Source organism: Symphalangus syndactylus, chromosome 1 (genome assembly GCF_028878055.3).
Source record: "Symphalangus syndactylus isolate Jambi chromosome 1, NHGRI_mSymSyn1-v2.1_pri, whole genome shotgun sequence".
Lineage (NCBI taxonomy): Eukaryota > Metazoa > Chordata > Mammalia > Primates > Hylobatidae > Symphalangus > Symphalangus syndactylus.
The window spans coordinates 115,705,706-115,731,700 of NC_072423.2; the positions used below are offsets into that span (position 1 = coordinate 115,705,706).

Genomic DNA, 25,995 nt, shown 5'->3' on the forward strand with positions numbered 1-25,995 from the left:
GCTTCCATCTCTTGGCTATCGTGAATAAAGCTGCAATGAACGTGAGAGTGCAGATATCTCTTAAAATTCCTGATTTCAATTCTTTGGATGTATATCCAGGAGTAAGATTGCTGGATCATATGGTAATTCTATTTTTAATTTTTCAAGAAACTTCCATACTGTGCAGCTGCACCATTTTACATTCCCACTAACAGTGCAGTATTTCCATTTCTCAGGGTCCTTCTTAACATAGCACTCCAACAACCACTCCTAGACAATCCAAGTTAGGCTTCAAAATAAAAGTGATTTGCCATTTTGGAGCTTAAAACAAGACACCAGATTATCAATGAGCAAGGAACTAAAATAGACAAGATTTAAGAAAAGTTTAGGCCACAGGGGCGTAGTTCAGAACCTTCATGGGTCCTCCCTGGGAGATGCCCCTTCTTGAGACAGAGGTCACTGAGGATATGGCTTTTGGTGGACAGAGAGATGGCTGGGCCTTTGGTGGATTATGGGACGTTGTGAGCCTCTTTGGTTTGCCTCTAGAAGAGTAAATAATGTGTTTTCTTGCCATACTGTCACTCACAAGTGAGTGACAAGTGGGCAGCTCAGATCTCTAGGTTTCATTGGTCTAGATTTCCACAGGAGTCTGGTTACAGAAGAGGTCTGATTCCTCTCTCCTGTGCACTCCATCTCTTGATCAGCAGCCAGCCAAAAGGCATGAGCCATGCCAAGTGAGGTGGGTAAAGCAGGCCAGGACCACAGGCCCAGCTGCAGGGCAGCACTGAACTCTTCTGGAGAAGCTCATGGCACACATCTCCAAAGTCCAGACGGCAGAACAAACCCAGATACAATCAAGATGGAGGCTGCCCTCGAGGTGCCACCTGGGCAACAGGGAAAGGGCACAGGAGGCCCTGAGTGACCATGGCATACGGCTTCAAGCAGGCAGTCCCATGGGGATTCTGTTACTGTGTGAAGGACTGCAGGAGTCTGCTCAGCAGCCCAGGTACCGGGAAGCATGACCCAGGACTGGATCCAAGTGATGGCAGGAACAGGCAGAAGGAAGAGAGAAAGAGACATTAGCCCCACCCTCCCCAACCAGGGTGTGGCGTGGAGACAGGTTCAATCCCACCAGAGGGGGAGTATGAGCAAGTGGCAGGCTCTAAGTCCAGGTGGCCAGAGGCAAAGTCATCAGCTTAAAGTTTCCACAGTCTCCAGGCATATAGTTCATGTCTTTATTTACTCATTTATTTAATAGTTTTTGAACACTTACTACATATCAGGTACAGTCCCAAGTAATTTTAAAATGTTAGTTCTTTTAGTCCTCACTACAACCCTATGAAGCCAGTGCTCCATTATTATTCTCATTTTACAGTTGAGAAAACTAAGGCTCACAGTGGTAAGTATTATGCCCAGGACCATACAGTTCATAGATGATTCAAACCCCAAGACAACCTGGTATCCTTCCAGACCTGGTCCTCACTGGTCCAGGGTCTAGTTAGAGAAGGTCAAGAAGGCTCCACCTACAAATTACCCAGAATCTTCTGGAGTCTGTAGCTGGAATGCTCTTTCAGTTAGAGTCTCCTCTGCTCAGCCTAGTGATGACCCAACAGCCCCACTTAGAACATGGGCTCCAAGTTTTTGCCTATTTCCACAGATTTATTCAAACTTAAGGCCAGGGCCGGTACAGCCTGGGCTTCCATCTCACACCTGAGTCTTGTGGAGTCTCACCCAGGTCCTCAGCAGAGCTGGAAGGAACAAGCCTTAATTGCATCAGAACGGAAGCTTGCTGAATACACCGGCACTCTTGGTGCATGCAATCCATCCTCCACCCTGTAAATCTAGTTAGAACTGTGATTCCAGCAATTATAAAGCCCATCATTTTCCTCTTCTTTCCTAAGTAAATTAGAAAGGCTCATTGCTCTCACTTTGCAACTGGACCTCATTTTTAAAGTGCAGCTATGAAAGCACTGCAAAGGAGTGTACTTAGAGAGGAGCTGTGCCTGATGCTCAGTTGGCCAAGGGGCTTGGCTTCTAGCCCTGGTTTTGTTACCAACCAGATTGTGATCTTTGGCACAGCCAGGAGCCCTCTCTGTGCCTTGGTTTCCACGTGTATAAAATGAGGAGTTTGGATTAGGTGGCCTGTAGGATCTCTTCTAACTGTCATGGCCACTGCATTTGCTTGATTGCCAAGGATGGCCCCATGTAGATAGAAATTTATCTTCTTTTAAGCTGGGAGCTTGCCCTCCCTATTTTCCACATACAGTGATGAATCCCTGCAGGTGGAAAATACCAGTTTCCACAGTAGGCTAAGGACAGAGAAGAAGCCACATGCCAGTGTTCCAAAAAGCAGTACTTTCTGGAACTAAAAGTGCTAGCTAGCCATACTCACTGAATATTTACCCTGTGCAGGCACTGAACTGGTTGTTTTATAACAATAAACTCATTTAACCCTCACAATAGAGCAGCTATTAGGCCCATTTCATAGACATGAAAACTGAGACACAACAAGACAAAGTGGTGTATCCAAGCTAGGTTTGCTAGGCTCCCAAGGCCGTGGTCATAGTCACAACTCTCTCAAATCCCCAAATCTGAGGACTTTAGTAGAAAAAGAGAGAACAGACCGACCCAGAGGCAATCTCAACGTGAAGAGACTGCCAGACAGAACACCTGCCCGAATGAGCACATCCAAGCAAACTGCAGCTGTCCCACAAGCATGTAGGAGCCCGTAGATCCAGCAAGAAGGACTGCGGTTAGGAGGCATGAAAGGCCATGATAAATGTGTTCCAATGTTCCTGACTCTCTCAAAATGGGCTTTTGCTTCCCTCATCATTTCTGCATCTCTGTAAATAGCATGCCAATTATTTCATTTGAAGGGAATGTTAGTGCTGTTTTGAAGCAGCATGAAGTAAATTTTTATGACACTTGTTAGTGGCTGATGGGGAACATTCAGTTGCCTTGACTTTGATGACCCAGCTTTGTCTCTCAGGTTTGCAACATTGAAATCCTTAGAATTTACAATTATAAATGCTAAATGTCATCTTAATTTGTTATAAGATGGATACACAAACCACAAAATTCACTTGCTTTAAGGGCTGTCTCTCCCAAAAAAAATTACTTTAAGTGGCACACAAATTTATAGAAATGCATGTTGCCATATCACAAAACTTTTTTTTTTCAAGCAATAGATTCTGTTAGGTTCATCTGACGGACATTAACCCCAGAAATAAGTGTTTCACAGCAGTCGTTTCACAGAAACCACTTTTCTGTCCCTATCAATGTGTGTTAGTTTCCCTGGTCTTTTTCCCCTCTCTCTTCCATACCTCTCCAAGTAATTTGTTTAAAAATCCATCAATGTCATAGATGAAGGCTCCTAAGTAAATTGGGAGCCGCAGGCTGGGTGTCTGTCAAGCTGTATCCCAGGTTCCCGACCAGCACTAACTGAGCACCTACTCTGTACCAGGTGCCATGCTGAGCATTAGAGAAGACACCAGTGGAGGCGACACACTTGTTAGCAGGAAAACCACAAGCCAGAGCTTCATCAGTAAGGATGCATCAGACTGGGAAAACATCCTTAAGTATTTCAGTATTGGCAGAATTTATGAATTGAGACCGAATGCAGGGTATATTCCTGGAAGGCTGAGGAGCCGATGAGTCGGTCCTTGTCCAAGGCCCAGCCTTCCTGCACCTGTTTTCTTCATCAGTAAAATGGGAAGATAACCTCCAACTCACAAAGTTGTTAGTGATGATGGAGGCCATTCAGCAGGGCTGCAATGAAAGACAAGGTTGTCAGACAAGGCTTGAATCTCGGTTCCACCGTTGTATGACTGTAAAAGTCACTTTATCCTTCTGAGCCTCAGTTTACTTCATCTGTAAAATGGCATAGTAATCTCTTCCTCATGGAACAGTGGTAAGGATGCATTTCAAGCTCTTAGCACAGCTCCTGTCACAAGTAACTGCCAGTTAAGGGACAGCTATCATCTGGTAAAGGTGCCAATGTCAGGCTAAGCCCAGGAGACGTGATCACTCAGCAGGCATTTCTCTCGCCTTCATAGACAAGAAAACTGAAGGGCACCACATGTACCACATGAACACCACTTTCCTCCCAGTTCTCTTTTAGACACTCTCCATCTCTCCAGAAGAGCAGAAGCTTCTTACTTCCTCAAAATGTCTTTGCTGAAATCTTACCAAATGCACAGCATAACCACAGAAAAGAAATACAGGCAGCAGTCCCTGCCTACCATGCACACAAGGTATCCACATGCAAACATTTAATGCGCCAGACAGAATTAAGTCTAAGTAACAATGTAGGCTGGCAACAGTCGGCTTGTCCCAAGGCGGCCCATGATTAATTACCAAATGAACTGTGCAGGCTGTAACCGCAGCCAGAATTCTGCAGAGGCAACCCTCCCTTCTGACCATGGTGGTCAAGAAGGATAAATGTCCACACCCTGGAGATTGGGTAGAGACATGTGGGGGGGAATTGCAATGCTTCACGCAAGCAGAGGGCAAGAGACTGTCAGGGTCTAAATCAGCTGAACATTGGGGGCTTTCAGACTTCCACTCCAGTGGCCCCTGGCAGATGCCCAGATCTTCAGCTGCTCCTGCAAATCAGTCCTCGAGCCTCCCATATGAGAAATGGGATGTTATCAGGGAGATAGCCATGAAAAGCATTATTTTCTTCACTTCCCAGTCCTCCCCGAAACACACACCCAACACAAATACCACAACCTCCCATAACTTTGATACAGCTGAGCCACTGGCTTCTAGCTGCTTCTTTTTTCTGTCCTGTTTTTATGATTCTTTTGTGGTTCTTGCTTCTCAGTCTACAACATATGGTAATAATATCTTAATTCCACCCACATAATAAAAGAGAACTGATGAATTGCTATACCTGCCGCACTCTTGAGGTCATTGGATGAAAGGAATTCAAATAACTCAGAGAGATCTTTTTTTAAAGTTATCACTTCAATAGGCAGTATAAGGAAAAATTAGCTAATACTGGGGAGGAACATAGGAAATGAACAGAATGAAATTACCATGCATCATTCCTAATAATTTTCTTTGAAGTCCTCAATTATTGTGTTCTAACAATACAGTCCATGGAGAAAAATGTGCTGTCTTTGTTTTATGGACAAACAGAAATTTATCAAAGCCTTCCATTCATTTCACAAATATTACAGGATTTGGGGAAATGGAAGGGATCTCCTCTGCCTTTCTTCCTTAAACCTGATATAAGGACTGTCTAGGTGGTTCTGTCCATCTCCACTCCCTAATATGCCGCTCATGTCTTGCTGGGTTGACTCAGTCTATTGAATTCACTCATTAATTCCTCAACTATTTATTGAATCCCTACTGTGTGCCATGTACTGCTCCATTGAACAAAACAGGTAGTTTTGCTTTGAGGGAGCAGACATGCAAATAAAGGAAGATACATTAAACAAAGAAAAAACACAACAGTGTGTCAGCTGATGAGAAGTACTGGAAAGAAGTGGGACAATGCATAAGAGGCTGGAGAGGGATGGAGAGGCCAAGCGCAGTGGCTCACGCCTGTAATCCCAGCACTTTGGGAGGCCGAGGCGGGTGGATTACTTGAGGTCAGGAGTTTGAGACCAGTCTGGCCAACACGGAGAAACCCCATCTCTACTAAAACTACAAAAATTACCCTGGTGCCGTGGGGGGCACCTGTAATCCCAGCTACTGGGAGGCTGAGGCAGGAGAATCACTTGAACCCAGGAGGCGGAGGTTGCAGTGAGCCAAGATTGTGCCATTACACTCCAGGCTGGGTGACAGAGTGAGACTCTGTCTCAAAAAAAAAAAAAAAGGAGTGATGGGGATGGTGGGAATGGGCGTTGTTTATAGAGATTGGTCAGAACAGGCATCTCTGAGGAGCCGACATCCGAGCAGAGATCTACAGGAAGAGAGGGAGCAAGCAAGACAGATATCAGAAAGAACACTGTCTCAGGCAGAGGAAAAAGCATGGGCAAAGGCCTTGAGTCGAGTTTTCTTGGTGTGTTCATGAAACAGCAGGGAAGCCAGGATGTCTGGAACAGAGCAGGAGAAGAGAAGGGAAAGTAGGAGAAGATGGATCAGAGAGGTGGTCGGAACCACAGCTTATGAACAGGTGTCAGCCAATAGTTCAGGCAGAGTTCTTCACCAGTAAGCAGACTCAGTCAGCCAACACGAGCATGGACTACCCTTTGCCCTGGCTGGCCCTCCAGGTCCCTGCTGAGCTGGAGGGAAGACCACAAAGAGATCATGGTTGAGAAAGGTGGTGAGACTTCAAATTTCCCTCTTTTTTTTTTTTTTTTTTTTTGGTAGAAGTAACATTTGCACATTTTAGATAATATGAAAAAATGCAGAAAAGAATAATGATGCAGAGGCAGAAAAGTAAAGACATAAGGTAGCTGGGATTAGAAATGTTTCCTCCCTGCTTTCCAACCTTTGTATAAGGCTGTTATATTTATAAAAAATACATCTTTAAAAAGGAACTCAACTGAAGGTTTATTTTATCAAAATAAAATAGAATTGTACCACCTACTTGTTTAACTTATGCACAGACTTTGATGCCTACTGCCATGAGATGAGATGCCTCTAGTTCTTTATTTAAAAAAAAAAAATGAACTTTTCAGATGAGGGAGACTGTACTCATATCCTGGCTTTGCCATTAACTGCTGTGGGACCTCAGGTAGGTGATTTACCTTCTCTGAGCCTCAGTTTTCTCATGGTAAAATAGGCATCACATCCATGGGACTGTTGTGAAATTAGAGATGATGTGTGTGTATGTGTCAAACACCTCGCACATGGAAAGTACTAAACAAGCGGAAGCTAGTCAGAGGTAGGCAAATTTGTTCAATCAACAAGTATTGGCCGGCCACGGTGGCTCACATGGCTCACACCTGTAATCCCAGCACTTTGGGAGGCCAAGGCAGGTGGATCACTTGAAGTCAGGAGTTCGAGACCAGCCTGGCCAACATGGTGAAACCCCATCTCTACTAAAAATACAAAAATTAGCCAGACGTGGTGGCGCATGCTTGTAGTCCCAGCTACTCAGGACGCTGAGGCAGGAGAACGGCTTGATCCCGGAAGGCGGAGGTTGTAGTGAGCTGAGATCGCACCACTGCAGTCCAGCTTGGGTGACACAGCAAGACTCCACCTCAAAAAAACAAACAAAAATGTATTTACTGAGCCTCTACCCTGAGCTAGGTGCTTTTTCTCTTGCTGGGAACAGTAGTAAACAAGGTAGAAAATAACTTCCTTGCTATCTTCTGTTGTCAAATTCCAAAAAGATAGCAAATCAATCTAGAAGTAGGATCTGTGTTACTATTTGAAGGGTAATTACATTCCGAATGAGGGTGAGGTGACGGAGTCCTCAAGACGGCACCTGCTGGAGAAGTGGGCAGAACGCAGGTTGCTAGGATGCAGAGCTTCAGTGGCGCAACTTTGCAGGGAACTGCTTGGCTCCCCAAATAGATCTCTTGTCTTTTCCCTTTGCTGCTGCCTTCCCCGCTGCACAGACAAAGCCAGGAGTGTCTCAGGAAAGCTCAGGAAGCCCCTGCCTCTGACTGAAACCCCAGAGAATGTCATCTGCAGTCACAGGCAGCAGCCTGGCTCAAAACGCACCCCTTGAAGACTAGGCCTCCCTCAGCTCAGGATCACTTGATATTCCTGTTCTTCAGCGTTCACCAGCCACATGGCTTAAATTAAAACTGTTCTGCCACATCACCGAGCAGCTTCTGTTCCTGATATGCAAAGGCTGAAAGGAGAAGTCATTTTTATTAAAAGCAGGAAAATTCACATTGTTCTCCCTGGTAGCACCACTTCCAAGCACAAAAGTGATGGAGGCTTAAACCAAAAGGGAGTCCCATCCCCTTGGGGAAATGAACCATTTCTGTAGAAACCAAGGACCACTCTAGGCAGCCAACTTGGGCAGCACTGATAGTAACTACATCACAGCAACCACCACGTGGGAACATCTGGGGACAGACAGACAGACACTGGGTTGGGAGTATTATCACAGCAGCCCTGTAAGGAGGTACCACCCACCCCCCAACTCAGATGGGGAAACCAAGGCTAAGTCAGAATAATGGCTTGCTTAGTTGGCAAGAGGGGGAATAAGTTGGGGAGCTTTATTTTGAGGCGTTTTTGCAACTTTCTCAGCCCCATTTTACTTATTGTTAGAAAACAATGGACAAAAGCTTGCTTCCAGAAAAGTAATCAGCCAGGATGCCTAGCAATGTAGCTGGACTCTTGGCAGACCCCTCAGAAGGATTAGCTGGTTTAGAGGGAGGGCCGTTTTGTTGAGGCCTGTCTCTGCTCCCTCCACCCCTCCCCTCTCCGAATCAGGAATGCTTGGTGCTCATGGAGTACAAAGGCTTCCAACTAAAATAAAATAGATAATAATTCAACATAAGTGTCCCCTAAAGAATGATGGGAATGATGAAGGGTCGATGAAGTTTGTTTCCAAGTGTGAGGGGCCGAACTACTAAGAAAGTGCTTTTCAATATAAATGTGATAAATCTGATCTCTTGACACGTTATTCTTGGTAGCCCTCCTCCCGTATAATATCCCAAAGGGGATGAACTGCCCTTTGACGTGGGTTCTAACCTACAGCTGTTTCATGAACACGCGCTCACTCGACCTGTCAGGACCTGTGTCCTCAGGACCCCCAGGCGGCAGAGCTTCAGGGCTCACATTCCCCCCAGCCAGTCACTCTCCACTCGAAACTTCACAGAGTTCTTGGAATTTTCCTCGCTTGCTGCGAGGAGAATCCCAAGTGAGTCTGCTGTGTTGGAGCCATTAAAAAGCAGCCAAACTACAGATTTGAGGTAAGAGACACCGTAAAAAGGCAGAAAGAGCTAGTGGCGCGGAGTTGTTTCTGGCTCCTGAGTTGGCCTAGCGAGGCCCTTTCCCCTCTCTCGACCTCAGTTTCCCCTTCTGTAAAACAAAGGAGGTTCGGTACCGCGCTAACGCGAGACAGCGAAGCTCCCCTCAGGCCTGACAAAAGGATGGTCTCCGGGCCCTGGAGCCTCCCTCTGAGAACGCGATTCACCCGGAGGGCGGGGGCGCCGGGGCGCGTCCGCAGGCTTCCCCGCCCGCCCGCACGCACGAACCCCGGGCTATCTGCTCTCCGCCGCGCCCCCGCACTCAGCCCCGCCCCGGCGATTCCTCTCCCAGCCCCGGCGCGTGGAACCCCGCCCTCCCCCGAGTCCCCGAGCCCGGAGAGCGGAGGGCGGGGCGGGGCGGGGCGCGCGGGAGGCGGAGCCGAGCCGGGGAATCCTGCTCTGGGCTAGCACCCGGCCCCGCAGAGCAGCCCGGCCGTCCAAGGGCCCCGGCGCCGGGGGCGGCGGGGAACCCCAGACGCAACCGGGTCTGGAGGGATCCCCGCGCCGAGCCAGCCGCCGCCACCGCCTCCGCGCCGCCCCCGCGGGCTTGGCAGGCGCCCGGCGCGCCCGCACTGCGCCCGGACGCCGGCTCCCGCCGTCCCACCGTGAGCTCGCCGGCCCGTCGCCCGCTAGCCATGCAGCCGCCGCCAGCCTCGCGCGCGTAGGCGCCCGCCGCAGGCCATGCTGCCCCTGCTCGCCGCGCTGCTGGCCGCCGCCTGCCCGCTGCGGCCCGTCCGCGGCGGGGCCGCGGACGCGCCAGGCCTCCTCGGGGTGCCCTCCAATGCTTCAGTCAACGCGTCCTCCGCGGACGAGCCCATCGCCCCGCGGCTGCTGGCCTCGGCGGCCCCCGGGCCCCCCGAACGCCCGGGCCCGGAGGAGGCGGCGGCGGCGGCGGCGGCGCCGTGCAACATCAGCGTGCAGCGGCAGATGCTGAGCTCGCTGCTCGTGCGCTGGGGCCGCCCGCGGGGCTTCCAGTGCGACCTACTGCTCTTCTCCACCAACGCTCACGGCCGCGCTTTCTTCGCCGCCGCCTTCCACCGCGTCGGGCCGCCGCTGCTCATCGAGCACCTGGGGCTGGCGGCGGGCGGCGCACAGCAGGACCTGCGCCTCTGCGTGGGCTGCGGCTGGGTGCGCGGTCGCCGCCCCGGCCGCCTCCGGCCCGCCGCCGCCCCCAGCGCCGCCGCCACCGCCGGGGCGCCCACCGCGCTGCCAGCCTACCCCGCGGCCGAGCCGCCCGGGCCGCTGTGGCTGCAGGGCGAGCCGCTGCATTTCTGCTGCCTAGACTTCAGCCTGGAGGAGCTGCAGGGCGAGCCGGGCTGGCGGCTGAACCGTAAGCCCATTGAGTCCACGCTGGTGGCCTGCTTCATGACCCTGGTTATCGTGGTGTGGAGCGTGGCCGCCCTCATCTGGCCGGTGCCCATCATCGCCGGCTTCCTGCCCAACGGCATGGAGCAGCGCCGGACCACCGCCAGCGCCACGGCAGCCACCCCCGCCGCAGTGCCCGCGGGGACCACCGCAGCCGCCGCCGCCGCCGCCGCTGCCGCCGCCGCCGCGGCCGTCACTTCGGGGGTGGCGACCAAGTGACCCGCTCCGCTCCTCCCTGTGTCCGTCCTGTGTCCGCGCGCGCGGGTGCCTTTCCCGCCGAAGACTCGGCCGATGTGCTTCGTGCTGTAGTTATCGTTAGTTCCTCTTCCCGAGATGGGGCCGCCGAGAGGCCCCAGCGCCTTTGAAAAGCAAGGTTTGTGCTGCACTTCCAGTTCCGAAAAGCAGATGTTTAAGCCCTTGGACTGAGGGTGGGATCGCAGCTCCGAAGACGGAGAGGAGGGAAATGGGGCCCTTTCCCCTCTATTGCATCCCCCTGCCCGACTCCCTCCCCGCACCCACGTGCCCTATATTCATGGCAGAAAATGACCAAATCCTGTGTTTTTGTTTTATATATTTAATAACTGTTTTAAATGAAAGTTTTAGTAAAAAAATACAAAACAAAAAGATTAAATTGCTATTGCTGTAGTAAGAGAAGCTCTTTGTATCTGAACATAGTTGTATTTGAAATTTGTTGTTTTTTAATTTATTTAAAATTGGGGGGAGGGCATGGGAAGGATTTAACACCGGTATATTGTTACCGCCGAAAATGAACTTTATGAACCTTTTCCAAGTTGATCTATCCAGTGACGTGGCCTGCTGGGCGTTTCTTCTTGTACTTATGTGGTTTTTTGGCTTTTAATACAGACATTTTCCTCCAGAGATGTGTATGTAGCTTTTTCTTTATTTGATAAAGAGAATCTGAGAATTGCAAGACGTTACCCTAAAACCTGAGCGAGGGAATCTCGGAGAAGTTAGAGAAGGGCTACTTCTGTCTCCTTTACCTGGCTGTGAGAGATAGATGGAAACCGTATTATTTGCCCTGATGGCGATTGTCTTGCATCTCACCACACTGACCCCCAGTTCCCATCCACCCCCCACCTGTCACGGTGGCAAACACAGTTTTATATGATTTAACTTTTTGCTCACTGTTCCAAGCACTGGAAAACACCCAGGCAAGCATCAAAATGGTAAAATCAGTAGTTCCTCTGAGCTGGATGGCTTTCACGAAAATGACTCACTTTAAAAGGCATGTAGATTTCTGTTCATATGCATGAACTTTAGCAGATGAGCACATTCCAAAAGCTGGTATTAAAACCTGAGATATTATTTTGGCATTTAGATTTTTTAAAAAGATAAACTCTTGGGGGATAAATCATTAATGATCACAAGATTTTCTTCATTCTTGGTTTCCATGTTAGTGTCTGCTGTGTAGTAGTTTCAAATTCTTCCAGGATTTCAGAAGAATAAGTAAAAAGTCCTTAAAGAGACTTAATATTAAAAATTATTTTAAAAGCGTTTTTAAGAGACTTTGAAGGCTGCTTTCCCTTGCTCCATCTCGTCCTCATTTTGCAAGCATATTTGAGATTGGTCTAGAGCTATAGTTCTCAAAGCCTGGTCCCTGGACCAGCAACATCAGCATCACCTGGGAACTTGGAGATGCAAAACTTGGGCTCCACCCAGGACCTATAGAATCCGAAACTCTGGGATAAAGCCTAGCAATCTGTGTTCTCACATGCCCTCCAAGGCATTCCTATGCATTTCCAGTGTGAGAACTACTGTGTTCTAGTGGAATGGAACCCTCAAATATAGGTTGCCTCCTTTTATTTTGAGATGTCTGTTATATCAAATAAATGGGATGCTTATTTTCCCAGCAATCTGGCTGAAGGAGAGGCTGGGTCATTGCCCTGCAGCTTCAGCTGCCCCTTTGGCTCTTTGAGGTCCTGAGACATCTGTAGCAGGTACCAGCCCCTGAGAGGGGAGAGGGTGGAGTATTGATCTTTGTAAGGTTGTAAGCGTCACTATTTTTTAATCCTGTGGTAACTGGCAGGAGAAAAGTCAATAATTTTGCTAACCTTGATCAATTTTAATGTAATCATAGCATTTATAACTCTGGAGGCACATTATGTATTCTTTGTACCACACACATGTAATCACTCTCCCTGCTTTTTTCCAAGATGGATACCATGGCTCAGAGAGGTTGAGCATCTTGTCTACGATCACACAGCTAAACGAGGCAGAGCTGAGACTAAATACAGGATTTCTGCCTGGCTGAATGGTATTGTTCATCACTAGAAACTTCTTTTCCTAGGAGAATTAGGAGCTTACTGCTCAAGGTCTACCCTTTTGTTAACCTACCCTAGCCAATGTCAGATTTTGTGTAGCTACAAACCCCAAAGAACCTGATAGCATTAATTTTAAATGAGACACTCAGGCACTTAATGGAACTTTCTATATATGGGCCCTAGTGGCTACCTTTTAGGGGTGATAGAAATATCAACATCTATTGACTTTCAGAATTGCCAGTGGAACCTGCATGTGTGCATGTGTGCTCTGGGCTATGTGTATGTGTGTGTGTGTGTGTATCACTGATGGACTGGTTAGTCCCAGAAAGTGAGGACAGAGCCTGTAGGTCCTTTTGATCTTGTTCAGCTGGAGTCACCCACTGGGTAAAGGAAGTCAGGTCTTGACAAGCTCAGCTGTGGAGTCTGTATTTTCTAGTCAGTTTGATTTGCATCATCTCAGTAGTGAAACACTTCCAAGTATGTAATTTACTAAGGATAACTCAGGAGTTCTTCTATGACAGGAAAAGAAGTGTGCCATTTTAGCCTGCGTACATGTGCACATGGCACCCCCAGATTCCAGCCCGTTCATAAAGCTTCATGGGGACAGCTTGCGTTGCCAATGATATAGCGGAGTCACCAGGATAAATCATCAGTTATTTTTGCTTCTCCTGAGAGAAAGTTTACTCCTGGGGAGGATGGATGCCCCTTGTTTAATATCCAGCTGCTGCCAAAGGCTGCCTTACTGAGTTTTCTGCTTTCATCAAGAGAGCTGCCTCCAGCCGCAGATCTGAACACTTTAATCTTCTTTGGGGCTTGCCTCAGCGGAAGAGACCACTCTGTCCAAAGCCGCACCTCCTACCTGGGCACCACATCTGATGACTGATCAACACAGGGGCAGAAAGACCCAGCCCTCTGGCCACAACTTGGGACAGCTCTGAAGGGTCCTCCACTACCCTCCAGCGCCCACCCCTCTTCCATTCAGGACTGACTCCCCTCAGGGCTGGCTGAGGCGTCCATGGAGAATTCATGGAGTTGCACTACTCCCTCTGTCCACGTCTGCCTCCTCCCATTCCTTCCCTTCCACAGGCCTTAATCCACACTCCCTAATAAGCCTCTTGCACAGTGATCTCTATCTCACAGCCTGCTTCTTGAGGAACCCCACCTGTGACAGGCAATTTACCCAACGACGTGCAGAATTGTTCTAGCCATGTGGTCATTAGGCACATATGAGGAGCACATCACATAAATGCTTCTCATTTGCATTTTTTTTTTTTTTTTTCCGAGATGGAGTCTTGCTCTGTCACCCAGGGTGGAGTGCAGTGGCGCGATCTCGACTCAGTGCAAGCTCCGCCTCCCGGGTTCACGCCATTCTCCAGCTCCAGCCTCCCAAGTAGCTGGGACTACAGGCGCCCGCCACCACGCCCGGCTAATTTTTTGTATTTTTAATAGAGACGGGGTTTCACTGTGTTAGCCAGGATGGTCTCCATCTCCTGACCTCATGATCTGCCTGCCTCAGCCTCCCAAAGTGCTGGGATTACAGGCATGAGCCACCGCGCCCAGCCTCATTTGCATTTCTTTTACACAGATCACACATTTCTACTTTTTCTCTTCCATCTGGATAGTTCTCTAATAATCAGAATCAAAGGAGGATGCCTTGTTTCTTTCCCCCTCACATCACCTTATCAGTCAGGATACACCAGGTTATGCTCCAGTAATAAGCAATCCCAGCTTCTGGTGGCTTGTGCAAGAAAGGTTTATTCCAGGCCGGGCATGGTGGCTCAGCCCTGTAATCCCAGCACTTTGGGAGGCTGAGGTAGGCAGATCACTTGAGGTCAGGAGTTCAAGACCAGCCTGGCCAACACAGTGAAACTCCGTTTCTACTAAACATACAAAAATTAGCTGGGCATGCACTACAGGCACGCACCTATAGTCCCATCTACTTGGAAGGCTGAGACAGGAGAATCGCTTGAACCCGGGAGGCAGAGGTTGCAGTGAGCTGAGATCATACCACTGCATTCCAGCCTGGGCAACAGAGCAAGACTCCATCTAAAAAAAAAAAAAGGTTTTTTCCTTGCTCATGCTGTCCAAAGGTGGCAGGAGTTCTGCCCTTTGAAATCACGTAGGGACCCAGATTATGGGGACTCTGGCGCAACAAGGTGGCCACCATCATCTAGGTAGGAGGAAGCAAATTCTGGAGGGTCTCACACTGGCAATTCAGTATGCTCCAGGTAGGAAGTCACATCCTTTCTGCTCACTGATGAGAACTGTCATGTGGCCCCACCCATCATGAGGGAGCCAAGGAGTTCACATTCCCTGGTGGCCAAAGGGAGAGGAAAAGCTGGCATCAGTGAGCAACATTACTGATAACCACGACTTTCAGCACTGCCATACCTGTGTGATCTGTGGCCACCCAGAAGAATTACAGGACTTGGTTTGGTGAGTAGACAAAGGATCATTCTAGAAGTGCTGGCTCTAGACTCTCCTCCTCTGACACCCATGCCACCTGGCCATGCTGGAAGCTACCTTCTGCTCCTGGGGCATTTTACAGACAATGGCGGTATCAGCTTGGTAGCTTTCCAAAAACAGAGGAGGGGATAACCCTAAAGAACTTAATCTGGAAGATTTGCACTCTGGATCCCCATGGTCTAGGAATCTTGAGGGATAGGAGAATAGTTAGAAACAAAATTGGGAGCAAGGAGAGTGTGTCAGAACAAGCATCTCAGCTCTCCTGGCCTAGCCCCTCCTCCAGATTCATTAACATCAGGGGCATGAAGAGGTGAGTCTTCACTCTCCTATTCGCTCCTTTCTCTGGGGCCCAATATCCTCCATTTCCCAGCTAGACTAAGAGGTTTCGAGCTAAAAGGATTGGGAGAATTAAGAGCAATGTAAATGGCATTCAGTTCACAGCTAAGCCTTTTCCTCTGGCCAGAGAAGCCACTAGGAAAAGGAGGGGATGACAGAGGCTAACTGCCCAAATTCACCCAGGTCATCGGGGCTGGCAGCCCTTGTGTGCACCTTGTCGTGGGTGCTCAGTGGGGCCTACTCCTGACTTCCCTCTGGTCTCCTGCTGGTAGACCTTCTGTTCAGCCCCCGCCCCCTCAACTCCCCACCCGAAGGCAGCCCAGCTCTTTAGGCAGTGCCTTCACCCTTCCCGGCTCTGCTGCGCCTCTTCTGGGACACCTCTTCCAGTGCAATACAGGGCTCATTCTGGGCTGGGAGTGCCGAACAACTTCACCATGTGTGGGACTGCTGGGGAACAAACCTTAAACTGGAACACGGGCTGCTTACTGCGTTCACTGTGGGCAGGCACTTACCAGACATCACCTTCCCTTCTTGGATCTTCCTTGCTGGGTCTTTGGTTTTAGGGCAAAACTGCTTTGTGCAGCCTCCACACATGAGGACACGCCTAAGATCCCCTGGATTCTCCTCACCAAGGCTCCATTCTGCGGGGCTTCTTGTTCTTGGTCTTTTCTCTGGTTCTTACCCCAAGTACAAGTTTCCTACTTGCCTCCAGCTCTCAGACATTTTCAAGATGCTCACCCCTCTGATCCTACCATCTCCCATCAACTCTAAGTAACTTAAATTTTTTTTTTTTTTTTTTTTTTTTTTGAGACAGCATCTCACTCTGTTGCCCAGGCTGGAGTGCAGTGGCGCCATCTTAGCTCACTGCAACCTCTGCCTCCTGGGTTCAAGCGATTCTCCTGCCTCAGCCTCCCAAATAGCTGGAACTACAGGCGCCCACCACCACACTCGACTAATTTTATATTTTTAGTAGAGACAGTTTTCCCTATGTTGGGCAGGCTGGTCTCAAACTCTGACCTCAAGGGATCTGCCCACCTTGGCCTCCCAAAGTGCTCAGATTACAGGCATGAGTCACCGTGTCTGGTGAGTAACTTAACTTTACAAAATTTTTCTTCATTCCTCACGCAGCAACACTGTCCTCGGTCAGCTCCTGCTGTTTTCTTTACAGCCAAGGTCTCTGCAGGCAGCAGGCCCCCATGCTTTCGCCGCAATCTTCTGTTTCTGGTCTTTCTAAGAGGCTGCCTTCTTCTCTGCCCCTCACTTCCAGCTATCAAGATCACATAACCCTCAGCCCAATCCATCCAGCCAGTGCACCATCCCCTCCCAGCCTAGGCATCCTCCAAGCCTGTGCTGACGCTAGATGCTTTCTGCCACACCCCAGGATGGGACAAGGCCCAAGGTTATTTTGAGGAGGGTGGGGATTTCCTGTGGTCGTCTGAGGACAGGTGGCATGGCCGCTCACTCAGGACAATTAAAGGCCTTTCTCCTCGTCTCATCCTTAGTATTTTCCTGGCATTCTTATTGCCTGAGCATTCCCAGGACTGTCTCTCAAAGCACTAGAGTGAGCTTCTGTGCTGCCAAAAATGCATTCTTTTGTGTGCTTTCACAGGATCAGTGATAAAAATCAAAATAATTGGCATCTTGATAATATGCCAAGGCCTCATTTTGACTATGGAGACAACATGCCTCCCAGCAAGCTTTTTTGGCACACTAGAAAATAACCTACCTTCCAGGTGCCCCACCAGGACCCCTTTTGTTCTGTGATTAGAGTCCTTGCCGGGCTACTGGCAGTCCTATCAGACTTCCTGAGGGTCAGTGGGCATGGGACAGAAGGCTGCTGGCCCTATCTCTCCAACTCCCCAAACACCCCAACCCCAATCTAGAGGTCAAGTGGCTGCAGGTTTGAGAAATTTGTTTAGAACCTGACAGAGCCCCGAGAGTCCCCTTGCGATGGCACTCCAGGCCCCTCTGAGCCACCACTGTTACCAATGCACTTTTTTATCCCATGGGGTAATATTTGTGATTTCCAGCCTACCTGTAGGGCTGCCATCTATGGTAGCCACTCTGGACCTAAATCATGATCTACACTGTGTAAGGATCTAGAACTGTGGTCTTGCTATTGTAGTACCTTGGAATCTTATTTCAGAATATTTATGACCATCAGGAATTCCCTGGCTCAAGTTAATTCCATGTATTATTTGTTCTTGCAAGATAGATGCTGATTTTCTTACTATAGAATTTAACATTGCGCCCTATCTTCCCTCCTGTGTTTCTAGATAACTCTGCAGCTGCTGAGGGAGGCCTACACTAGAAAATAGTGATAATAATAATTACAATTACTATATAGTAATTATGATTACTATATAGTAATAAATATGATTACTAATAACGATTCCTTTGGACTGGAGAGGGAAGAAGCAGAAGAAATAGAAGGAAAGGCAATAACTAAGAGGAGAGAAGGAAAAGAGAATTGAAACATCAGCTCTAAGAACAGAAAGATGATCCCCTTCCTCAACCGCCCTGCACACACACAAAATGAGAGACCCAAATGCTGCCACTGAAAGGCACAGGGGAGAATGGAGTGGATGCCGTGGAGCTGGAGGCTGAGGCACGGGGAGAATGGAGAGCAGAACATGCACATAGAGGACCCTCCATGGGAAGGCTCCAGGCAGGAGGGGCACATGGGCAGGAGCCTGCCTGGTGGCTGGGAGCAGGTTCTGCTGGCTTCTATCCTACAGAGCTATCTCAAGGGGACTACCTCCATCCTCTCTCCTTGGATCACTGAGTTCCAGTGTCTCACTCAGCCTGACAGGCACATCCCGCCATGCCAGCGCAAGGCCATCACCATGTCCCTGAGAGGGGACCTGTGTTGGTTAACACTGTGCAGGTCCATCAGAGACTGCGAATGGATATTTCACTATACAGCATTGCCTGAAGTCATAGAATACCTTGCTAAGTAAAAAAGAAAGAAAAGACCACACGTCTTCCTACTACCCAAAACTAAGCCCTGCAAACATTTTGGTGCATGTAGTTGCAGTTTTGTTTTGCACATGTGTGTGTGACCATAAGTAATTATTCATATTAAAAAATGGAAATGGCCAGACATGGTGGCTCACACCTGTAATCCCAGCACTTTGGGAGGCCGAAGCAGGTGGATCACCTGAGGTTAGGAGTTCGAGACCATCCTGGCCAACATGGTGAAACCCCATCTCTCCTAAAAATGCAAAAATTAGCCAGGTATGGTGGCAGGCACCTGTAATTCCAGCTACTCGGGAGGCTGAGGCAGGAGAATTGCTTGAACCCGGGAGGCAGAGGTTGCAGTGAGCTGAGATCACGCTATTGCACTCCAGCCTGGACGACAAGAGCCAAACTCCATCTCAAAAGAAAAGGAACTGTGTTGTGCATAACTGCTTTTAAAACTTGTATTTCTTTACTAGACCAGTGTTATATCATAGAAAAATTAGAAAATACCATTCATAAAACAAATGAATCAATATCTCCAATAACCCCCAGCACCCACAAGTGAGCATGACTGATATTTATTGATGGGTATTCAAATGGATATATTATACATATTTTAACCCCAAACCGGGTACCTGCTTCTTAGCATCCTGCATTCCTGCACTCAGCAGCTCTTTGGCAGTTCCCTCCCTCTGCAGAAGGTCATAGAGGGCTTCTCACGGCAGGTGTGTGAAGGCTGTATTCCTGATGTGTGGGTCAGACATCAGCTGCACAGGATATTGAAATCTATCAAGGCCAAAGACCTAATGGAGATGGGGGAGGAAGGATTGGATCTGCTATATTTCCCTTCCCAAGTTTATCATCTCCAGACACATATCAAAGCCAGACTGAACTTTCCGCCCCTCCTGGCAGAAACATCTCTGCTTTTGTGTCTGAGGTTTCAGATGAGGCTGATAAGGAACGGAACACAACTTTAGAGGACGAACAGCTCGATTCGTCTCAAGTCATAACTGCGAACGGCTTCGTATTTCCTGGGTTTATTTGATGTCTTTGGTCTGAAAATGAACTCTGAGACCCAATAAGCAGGAAGGATATTGCTCCTGTGTAATGCTGCTCCGAGAGCTGTCACAACATATGGCCGAGTTAAAGCTGCAGCCAGAACCCCTCTGAAGTCAGAACATCCAGAGGCTCGCCAGAGAGGAAAAGATCTCGCCAGAGGTTGGGGAATCACCAGGGACAGGAACCACCAATGGGTCAAAATGTATTCGGCAGCACTCACAGTCAGTGGAAAGTGTCAAGGTCTTCCAGAATGGATTGTGACTTAGACTGGGTTCCCTAGAAGCAGAGCCTGAGATGGAGAGTCTCATCCAAGTGATGAATTGGGGGATGCTTTCAGGAGAAGGGGAGTGAGGGAAGCAGGATGGGGCAGGGGAAGTAGCAAAGCAAGTACGTGGTCTCAGCTGACGTGGGCTTCAGCCTGACCCCAGGGGAACCTCTGGAGCAGGCCATGCAGCACAGTTGCTGTACCTTGAGACAAAGGGCTGGTCTCTTGTATTTCCACTTTAACCAATCACGGGTCAAATTCTGGGTAGACGGGTCAGCACAGCCTCCCTGGCAGCTTCCATTTAGCTGGGCCCAGCTCTCTAGAAGGGGAGGCAGCTGGGAGAAGTCTGCAGCCTACACTCACAGCAGCTGTAACAGGAATGTGGACGGGGTGCCTGCAGCGTTCACTGCAGACCTCGCAGTGTTCTTCAGTGCCATTCCCATCAGTGGTGGAGTGGCGGTTGCCCAGAGGACATGAAGCTTAAGTGTGCCCACCAAAGTTTCAACTCCCTCTCCAGCCAACAATGCTGACCTCCAGGACTTGCCAGTCTCGAGGAGATCTGGCAGGGTGGTCTTGTCTCTGGTGTCCTGCACTGGGGCCCACTGAGGTGCAGCTGGCTTTGTCATGCTGGCCCTCCCTAATGAGGTCAGAAGGTCCTGCCATCTGTCACTGCATGCAAACTCCTGGTTCCCCAGTATGTGCATTATAAGGGAAGCCCCTCAGTATTAGGGAATTTGCTGAGGCCACCAGCAGACTGGTAATAGCATGGGACAGGACCCCAGGACACCTGCTTGCAGTACCTGCCCTGCCATGCATGAGCCATTTGGCTGTGGCTCGAGCTTCCATCTCCTCCTCTACAGAACAAGGGGGTTGGGGCAGGTAAGGCCCCAGTCCCTCACAGGCCTGCAGTTTTGTGTTCAGGCTTTCCCTCCCCGTCATCCAGGCCAAGTCAGACCACATCCACCACAAAGACACTTCCCTCGAGGATTTTTCCAGCAGGTAGACTGAAACAGAGGCCAAGGCCTCTCATTTTTCTGAGTGATTTGAAGGGGAAACATGTACAAGTAAGAAAAGAGGATGCTTAAGATATCAGAATGTATTTTGCCCTGGATTGTCTAAATTGGCTGTTTGCGTGGCTCTAATAATCTATAAAATCATTATGATTTTTGCATTTTTCTATTCAAATGACCACGGCCATGGAGTAAAGATTTTTTTTCAAGTCAGTGAGGTAAACAAGGAAGAAGAAATGTTTCACATTTTAAAAATGATTTCTTTGTCAGTTAGCAAGGAATATCATGCTCTAAAGGAAGGAAGAGAAGAAATTAGCATGGGTTGTAGATGCCAGGAACTTGACTTCCAAATCCTCACAGCAATCTAATGAGGGCTGTGCCTCCAAAGTGCACAGTGGGGCAGCTAGGATGTCCTCCCTGGGTGTGGGGAGAATCCTGGAATGTTACCATCTTGGTGTCTCAGAGATGTGCCCACAAACAGGCCCTCAAGAACTCTCTGTTGAATTGCACTATGAGCAAAAATTGTGTGTTCCTGTGGTTTCCTTGTAGGCCTCTTCCAGCCCAGGCTCAGAAAACACTGGGCAGATTTCCTGTGTGGCCTTACTAAACGCGGTTTTAAGCGCCACCAACACCTCTGTGGGAAATGCCATTCCTATCGCCAAGTGACACCCCCTCCAGATAGGCATCTGCAAGGAATGAGCAGCTGCTCTGGTGGCTTTGTGAACCCTCACCTCGGTTTAGAGCACCTGAGGGCAGATTCAGGTGTGCGTCCCCCCCTGGCTGCCAGAGGGCCGGCCCAGAGAAACAGGAGATTCAGGTAGCCATCAGCAATGCCAGAGAAGCCCTCGCTCCACTGCCTTTCACCCAGGATGTCACAGATCCATCTCCCGGCCCACACGCATGCACGCCACCAGCATCAACATGCAGGCAGACACAGCCACTCCCAGATGCACCTCCCCTGGTGCCTCCCCTTTCAGATACAAGGAGGGAAAGGAACAGGGGTTTGGGCATTGCAGACCTGAGTTTGTTTGCATCTTAGCTCTGCCGTTTTACCTTGCTGGGCATTCTTTTCCTCATCTGTAAAACAGAGAAAATAATACCTACCCAGCATCCAGAGAGTTGGGAAGGGTAATTATGAAGAACCCCTAGGGTGCTCCTTGGCACATAGAAAGTGCTTCATGAGTGAGGTTTACTAATACTGATTGTTGAAAATCTTGAGGGCTGTTGTTCTTGATCTTTTGCAAGCATCCCCTCTCCCACTACCTAGAGTCTGGTTCACTCTGGGGCCCTGGGGATGTGGAGGGAAAGGTTTCTCAGGGCCTTCTGCCTCCCCTCTGACCACCCCACTGAAATGGAGAGTCCCAGCACTGCGTAGGGCTGAGGCCACAGGTTCTGCCACTGTGCTGGGGCAAGGACCCTCCATGGTTTCTGATCCTTCAGTGTGCGGAGGGGACTCTCCAGGTTCGCATCCCCTCAAAGAGTCTCTCTCCTGTGCTGAAGCAGCAAACAGATGTGGGGTCCTCCAGGAAGGCCTCACCACTCCAGGAATGGCCCCGCCCCACTCATACAGCTCCCCAAGTCCCTTTTCAATGTAGATCCATGACTGGCCCGATTCTAGGCTCAAATAAGCCCGTGTTCATTACAATTCACATCCACCTCATTCCAGAGCCCCCACGTCACACTTAATTTGCCAGATAAGATGGCCAAAACCCTGCAGATTCAGCTCAGCCTACCAATTCCCTTCAGAGGGAAGTCAAAGGCCCAACATCGTTAGACATTTTAGCTCATGGAATGATTCCAGCAGAATGGAGTGAGGAGTGGGACCAGCCAGGTGGGGTGGAGGTGGTGCCCAGTGAGGCCAAACTAGTCTATTTCAAATACTAGCCCTGGCACTGGCCGGCTGCTTTCTAGGCCTCAGTTTCCTTTTCTGTAAAATGGGAATAATAACAGTACCTCTCCCATAGGTATTGTTGTCGTGATTTTAAAGGAAAATATACCTAAGGGTTTACTTCCTCTCCACACGCCTTTAGAATCACATGTCCCAACTGGAGCCCTGGCTCACGCAGGACTATCTTGTAGCCTAGTTGGTTCTGTTTGGGATGATGAAAAAGATTTGAAATCAGAGAGTGGTGGTGGTTTCACAACATTGTGAATGTAATTAATACCACCAAATCATATCTTTTAAAAGGGCTAAATATTAATTTAATAGCCAGGCAGGCTAGAATTGCATGCCTGTAATCCCAGCTACTTGGGAGGCTGAGGCAGGAGAATCGCTTGAAACCGGAAGGTGGAGGTTGCAGTGACCCAAGATCGTGCCATTGCACTCCAGCCTGGGCAACAAGAGCGAAACTCCATCTCAAAATAAATAAATAAATAAATAAATAAATAAATAAATAAAAGAATTGCATGTTATGTATGTCATACCACAATTTTAGAAAACATTTTTAAAATAATAAGAATAAGGGAAAGGCTTACCTGACTCCAACTGAGAACTGAACATGGGTCATAAAAGATGGGTTTTGTCCCCTTCCCAGTGGAATGATCCAGAAACAGCCTGCGCCCCCTGATGCATGGGCCCCTTGTGGTGGCCCCGCCTACGCCACCCCACTCCTGGGTTTTTCTCCTGCTTGAGTTGCAGAATGGCTTAGTGCAGTATAAAGGAGACAGTTGAGGCTTCTCTCTCTTTTGTCACCAACACAGACAGATGTGGCAATGGTGTTCAGGAAAGAGAGCTGAGAGCAGACTCGATGCCCCGCCATGAGGCAGGCGATGGAACCCCAGGTTTCTGCTCCCAGTGGACCCAAAGCAGCCCCCCTGGTCCAGCAAACTCCCAAATTCCATACAGGCATGACTGCAGGGAACAAGTGAGAGAGCGTCCCTGCCGCCTTCTATTTCTGCCAATTCCCTCTTCTTTTCTCTCAGGTCTGAGTCGTGCAGGAAAAGAGTGATAAAACCATTCCCTCACTCTCTCCTGCCACTGAGAATTATTCGTTTTGTTCCAAAGAGTCTCGTGGGCTGGAGGCAGCCACAGGGCTTGGATGGAGTTCATTATCGGGCACAGACCCAGGGCAGAACATAAAAGATTCAGCCTTGACATTTTACAGATGGAAACAAATTTCTGCGCTGTCATGGTGGGGCTCAGAGAGAGCACATTTTAACACAGACACAGGATGAAAACTCTTCACAATCCAAGACTGACGGGAGCAGCAGCACAGCCCGCAGGAGACCAACATTGGCACGATCGGCCCCATGACCTTCAACAAGGCTCTCATGCTCCATGAGCCTCAGTTTCCCTATATATACATGAGGGGACACTAAACACCTGCTGTAGGGCTGTTGGTGCCCAGCGCTCCCATGGCACACAGCCTATCTGGACCTACATCTAGGTTATCAGCTGTGTCACACTTTGCTGGGGACCACTGATGTGTACTATTATAAATAGCTATTGTTTATTGAAATGTTACTATGTTCTGAGAATTTTTAATGATGCATATAGAAGACTTCGGTGGTGCCCCAGCCATCCCCCCTCCCCACTAACCATTTCCATACATGTTGGCCCAACTTCCGAATGCCATCATTTCCGAATCTATCTGAGGACCCTCTCTGGTTGCTGGTGCTCACCGTGCCCACGTGTCAAATAAGTGAGAGAGCTGAGGCATTAAAGCACCCCAGGAGTGGTCTTCCCACAGTGACTGATGGGAATCTGTGGATAAATACTCCAGCTCCCTCACCCCTCAGGCAAGGTCCTACTGAGAGGGATGGCATGCAGGTGGCCTCAGTGGCAAAACACTTGCTGGATAAGTCACTCTTGCCATCTTCTTCCTCACTCCTGGCTCACATCCCTCTCCCCAAGTGGTTTTTCCTGGAGTCACTTCTCAAATAAACTACTTACATCTTACATCTGAATCTCTCAGGATCTGTTTCTCGGGAATCCAAAGCATAATCTCATTTATTTTTAACAAATAACCCAAAGAGCTAGGTACTTCGATCTTCCTTTTACTGATAAGAAACAGGCTTAGAGACGTTTAATGTCTAAGGTTGCACAAGCCCTAAGCGCAGAGCTTAAATTCTGACATATGGCCACAGGGCCCCAGCCAAGCCAGCAAATGTCATGTCCAAGGCAGTGGCTTGCCAGGGAAGCCTGCGGCTGCAGAGGGTAAATCCCCTCCCCACCCACTTTACCCTACACCTAAACACACACGCGCGCACGCGCACACACACACACACATCCCAACAGAGAGAGAGAGAGAGAGAGCCCATCCCATAGAGTGCCCGCCACCAGGTGGTGCCCTTGCTGGGAGGTGCAGGCTGGCCCTGCAGAGAATCTACACACAGGCCAGTGGTGTCATCAGGTCTGGCTGAGCTACTTCGAAGAACCGAGCAGTCTGCCTTCAGAAGTGTCTTTCTGAGGGAGGCTGGAGCCCAGTGGGCAGAACTTGGATTGGGAAGTTTTTTAAAGCTCCCAGGACTTCTGAGCTGTTGGAGCAGCACACACACACACACACACACACACACACACTTCCCCAGCTGTTAGCAGTGGGAGGACAAGCGCACTTTCTAAACCTGCCTGGAAAGTTGAGGTTCTAGAAACCCTCTCTATGGTCACTCAGGGTAGCAAATTCCATCTTCCTGGTCCAGCTCCCGCACTGTGGGACATAAGGACCCCCACCCATCACCCCCCCACAACCTCTGCCTCCTCCCCACTTTGCCTTGGTGTGAGGATTGGGCTTGGGACGGAAGGATCAGGGGCAACAGGACAGCTTCTTTGGTGGAGCTGTCCCAAGGTTCTGGCCCTAGGCTGACCTGTGTTATTTGGAAGTGCAGCAAGATTGGCCTTGTGTCACAATCACATGCTGCCTGCAAGGTTGGAGGCTTTACCTTGCTGTCTCAGCCTCATCTGGCTCTCACTGTGACTCCTGATCCCCAAGGTCTGCATGGGAAAGCTATGTGATTGCTGGTTTGAGAAGTCCATTCTGCAGCTCTTCGTTATAAAGTCACTTTGCCTTCCTTATGGTGATGTTCTGGTGAAATCACTAGCTAGTACCTCAGATACTTTTTGGCCCCCAACCCCTGTGGCACATAGGAATTCCTGGGATCCCTCCACAACTCATGCAAGTTCAAATGTTATTTTACTTTTTTTTTTTTTTTTTTTTTTTGACAGCTTCTCCCTCTGTCGCCCAGGCTGGAGTGCAGTGGTTCGATCTCGGCTCACTGCAACTTCTGCCTCCTGGATTCAAGGGATCCTCCTGCCTGAGCTTCCCAAGTAGCTGGGACTACAGGTGTGCTTTTTGTATTTTGAATAGAGACAGGGCTTCACCATGTTGGCCAGGCCGGTCTCGAACTCCTGACCTAAAGTGATCCAGCCGCCTTGGCCTCCCAAAGTGCTG

The 25,995-nt window shown here is 49.2% G+C and overlaps 1 protein-coding gene across 1 annotated transcript; it reads left to right on the forward strand.

Annotated features, from left to right (window-relative positions):
• Positions 1 to 7,846: 7,846 nt before the first annotated feature.
• On the forward strand, positions 7,847 to 11,106 carry TMEM158 (transmembrane protein 158). Its single transcript, XM_055280246.2, has one exon. It carries the CDS (start codon positions 9,546 to 9,548, stop codon positions 10,446 to 10,448), a length of 903 nt encoding a protein of 300 aa, XP_055136221.2. The 5' UTR covers positions 7,847 to 9,545; the 3' UTR covers positions 10,449 to 11,106.
• The last annotated feature ends 14,889 nt before the right edge of the window (positions 11,107 to 25,995 follow it).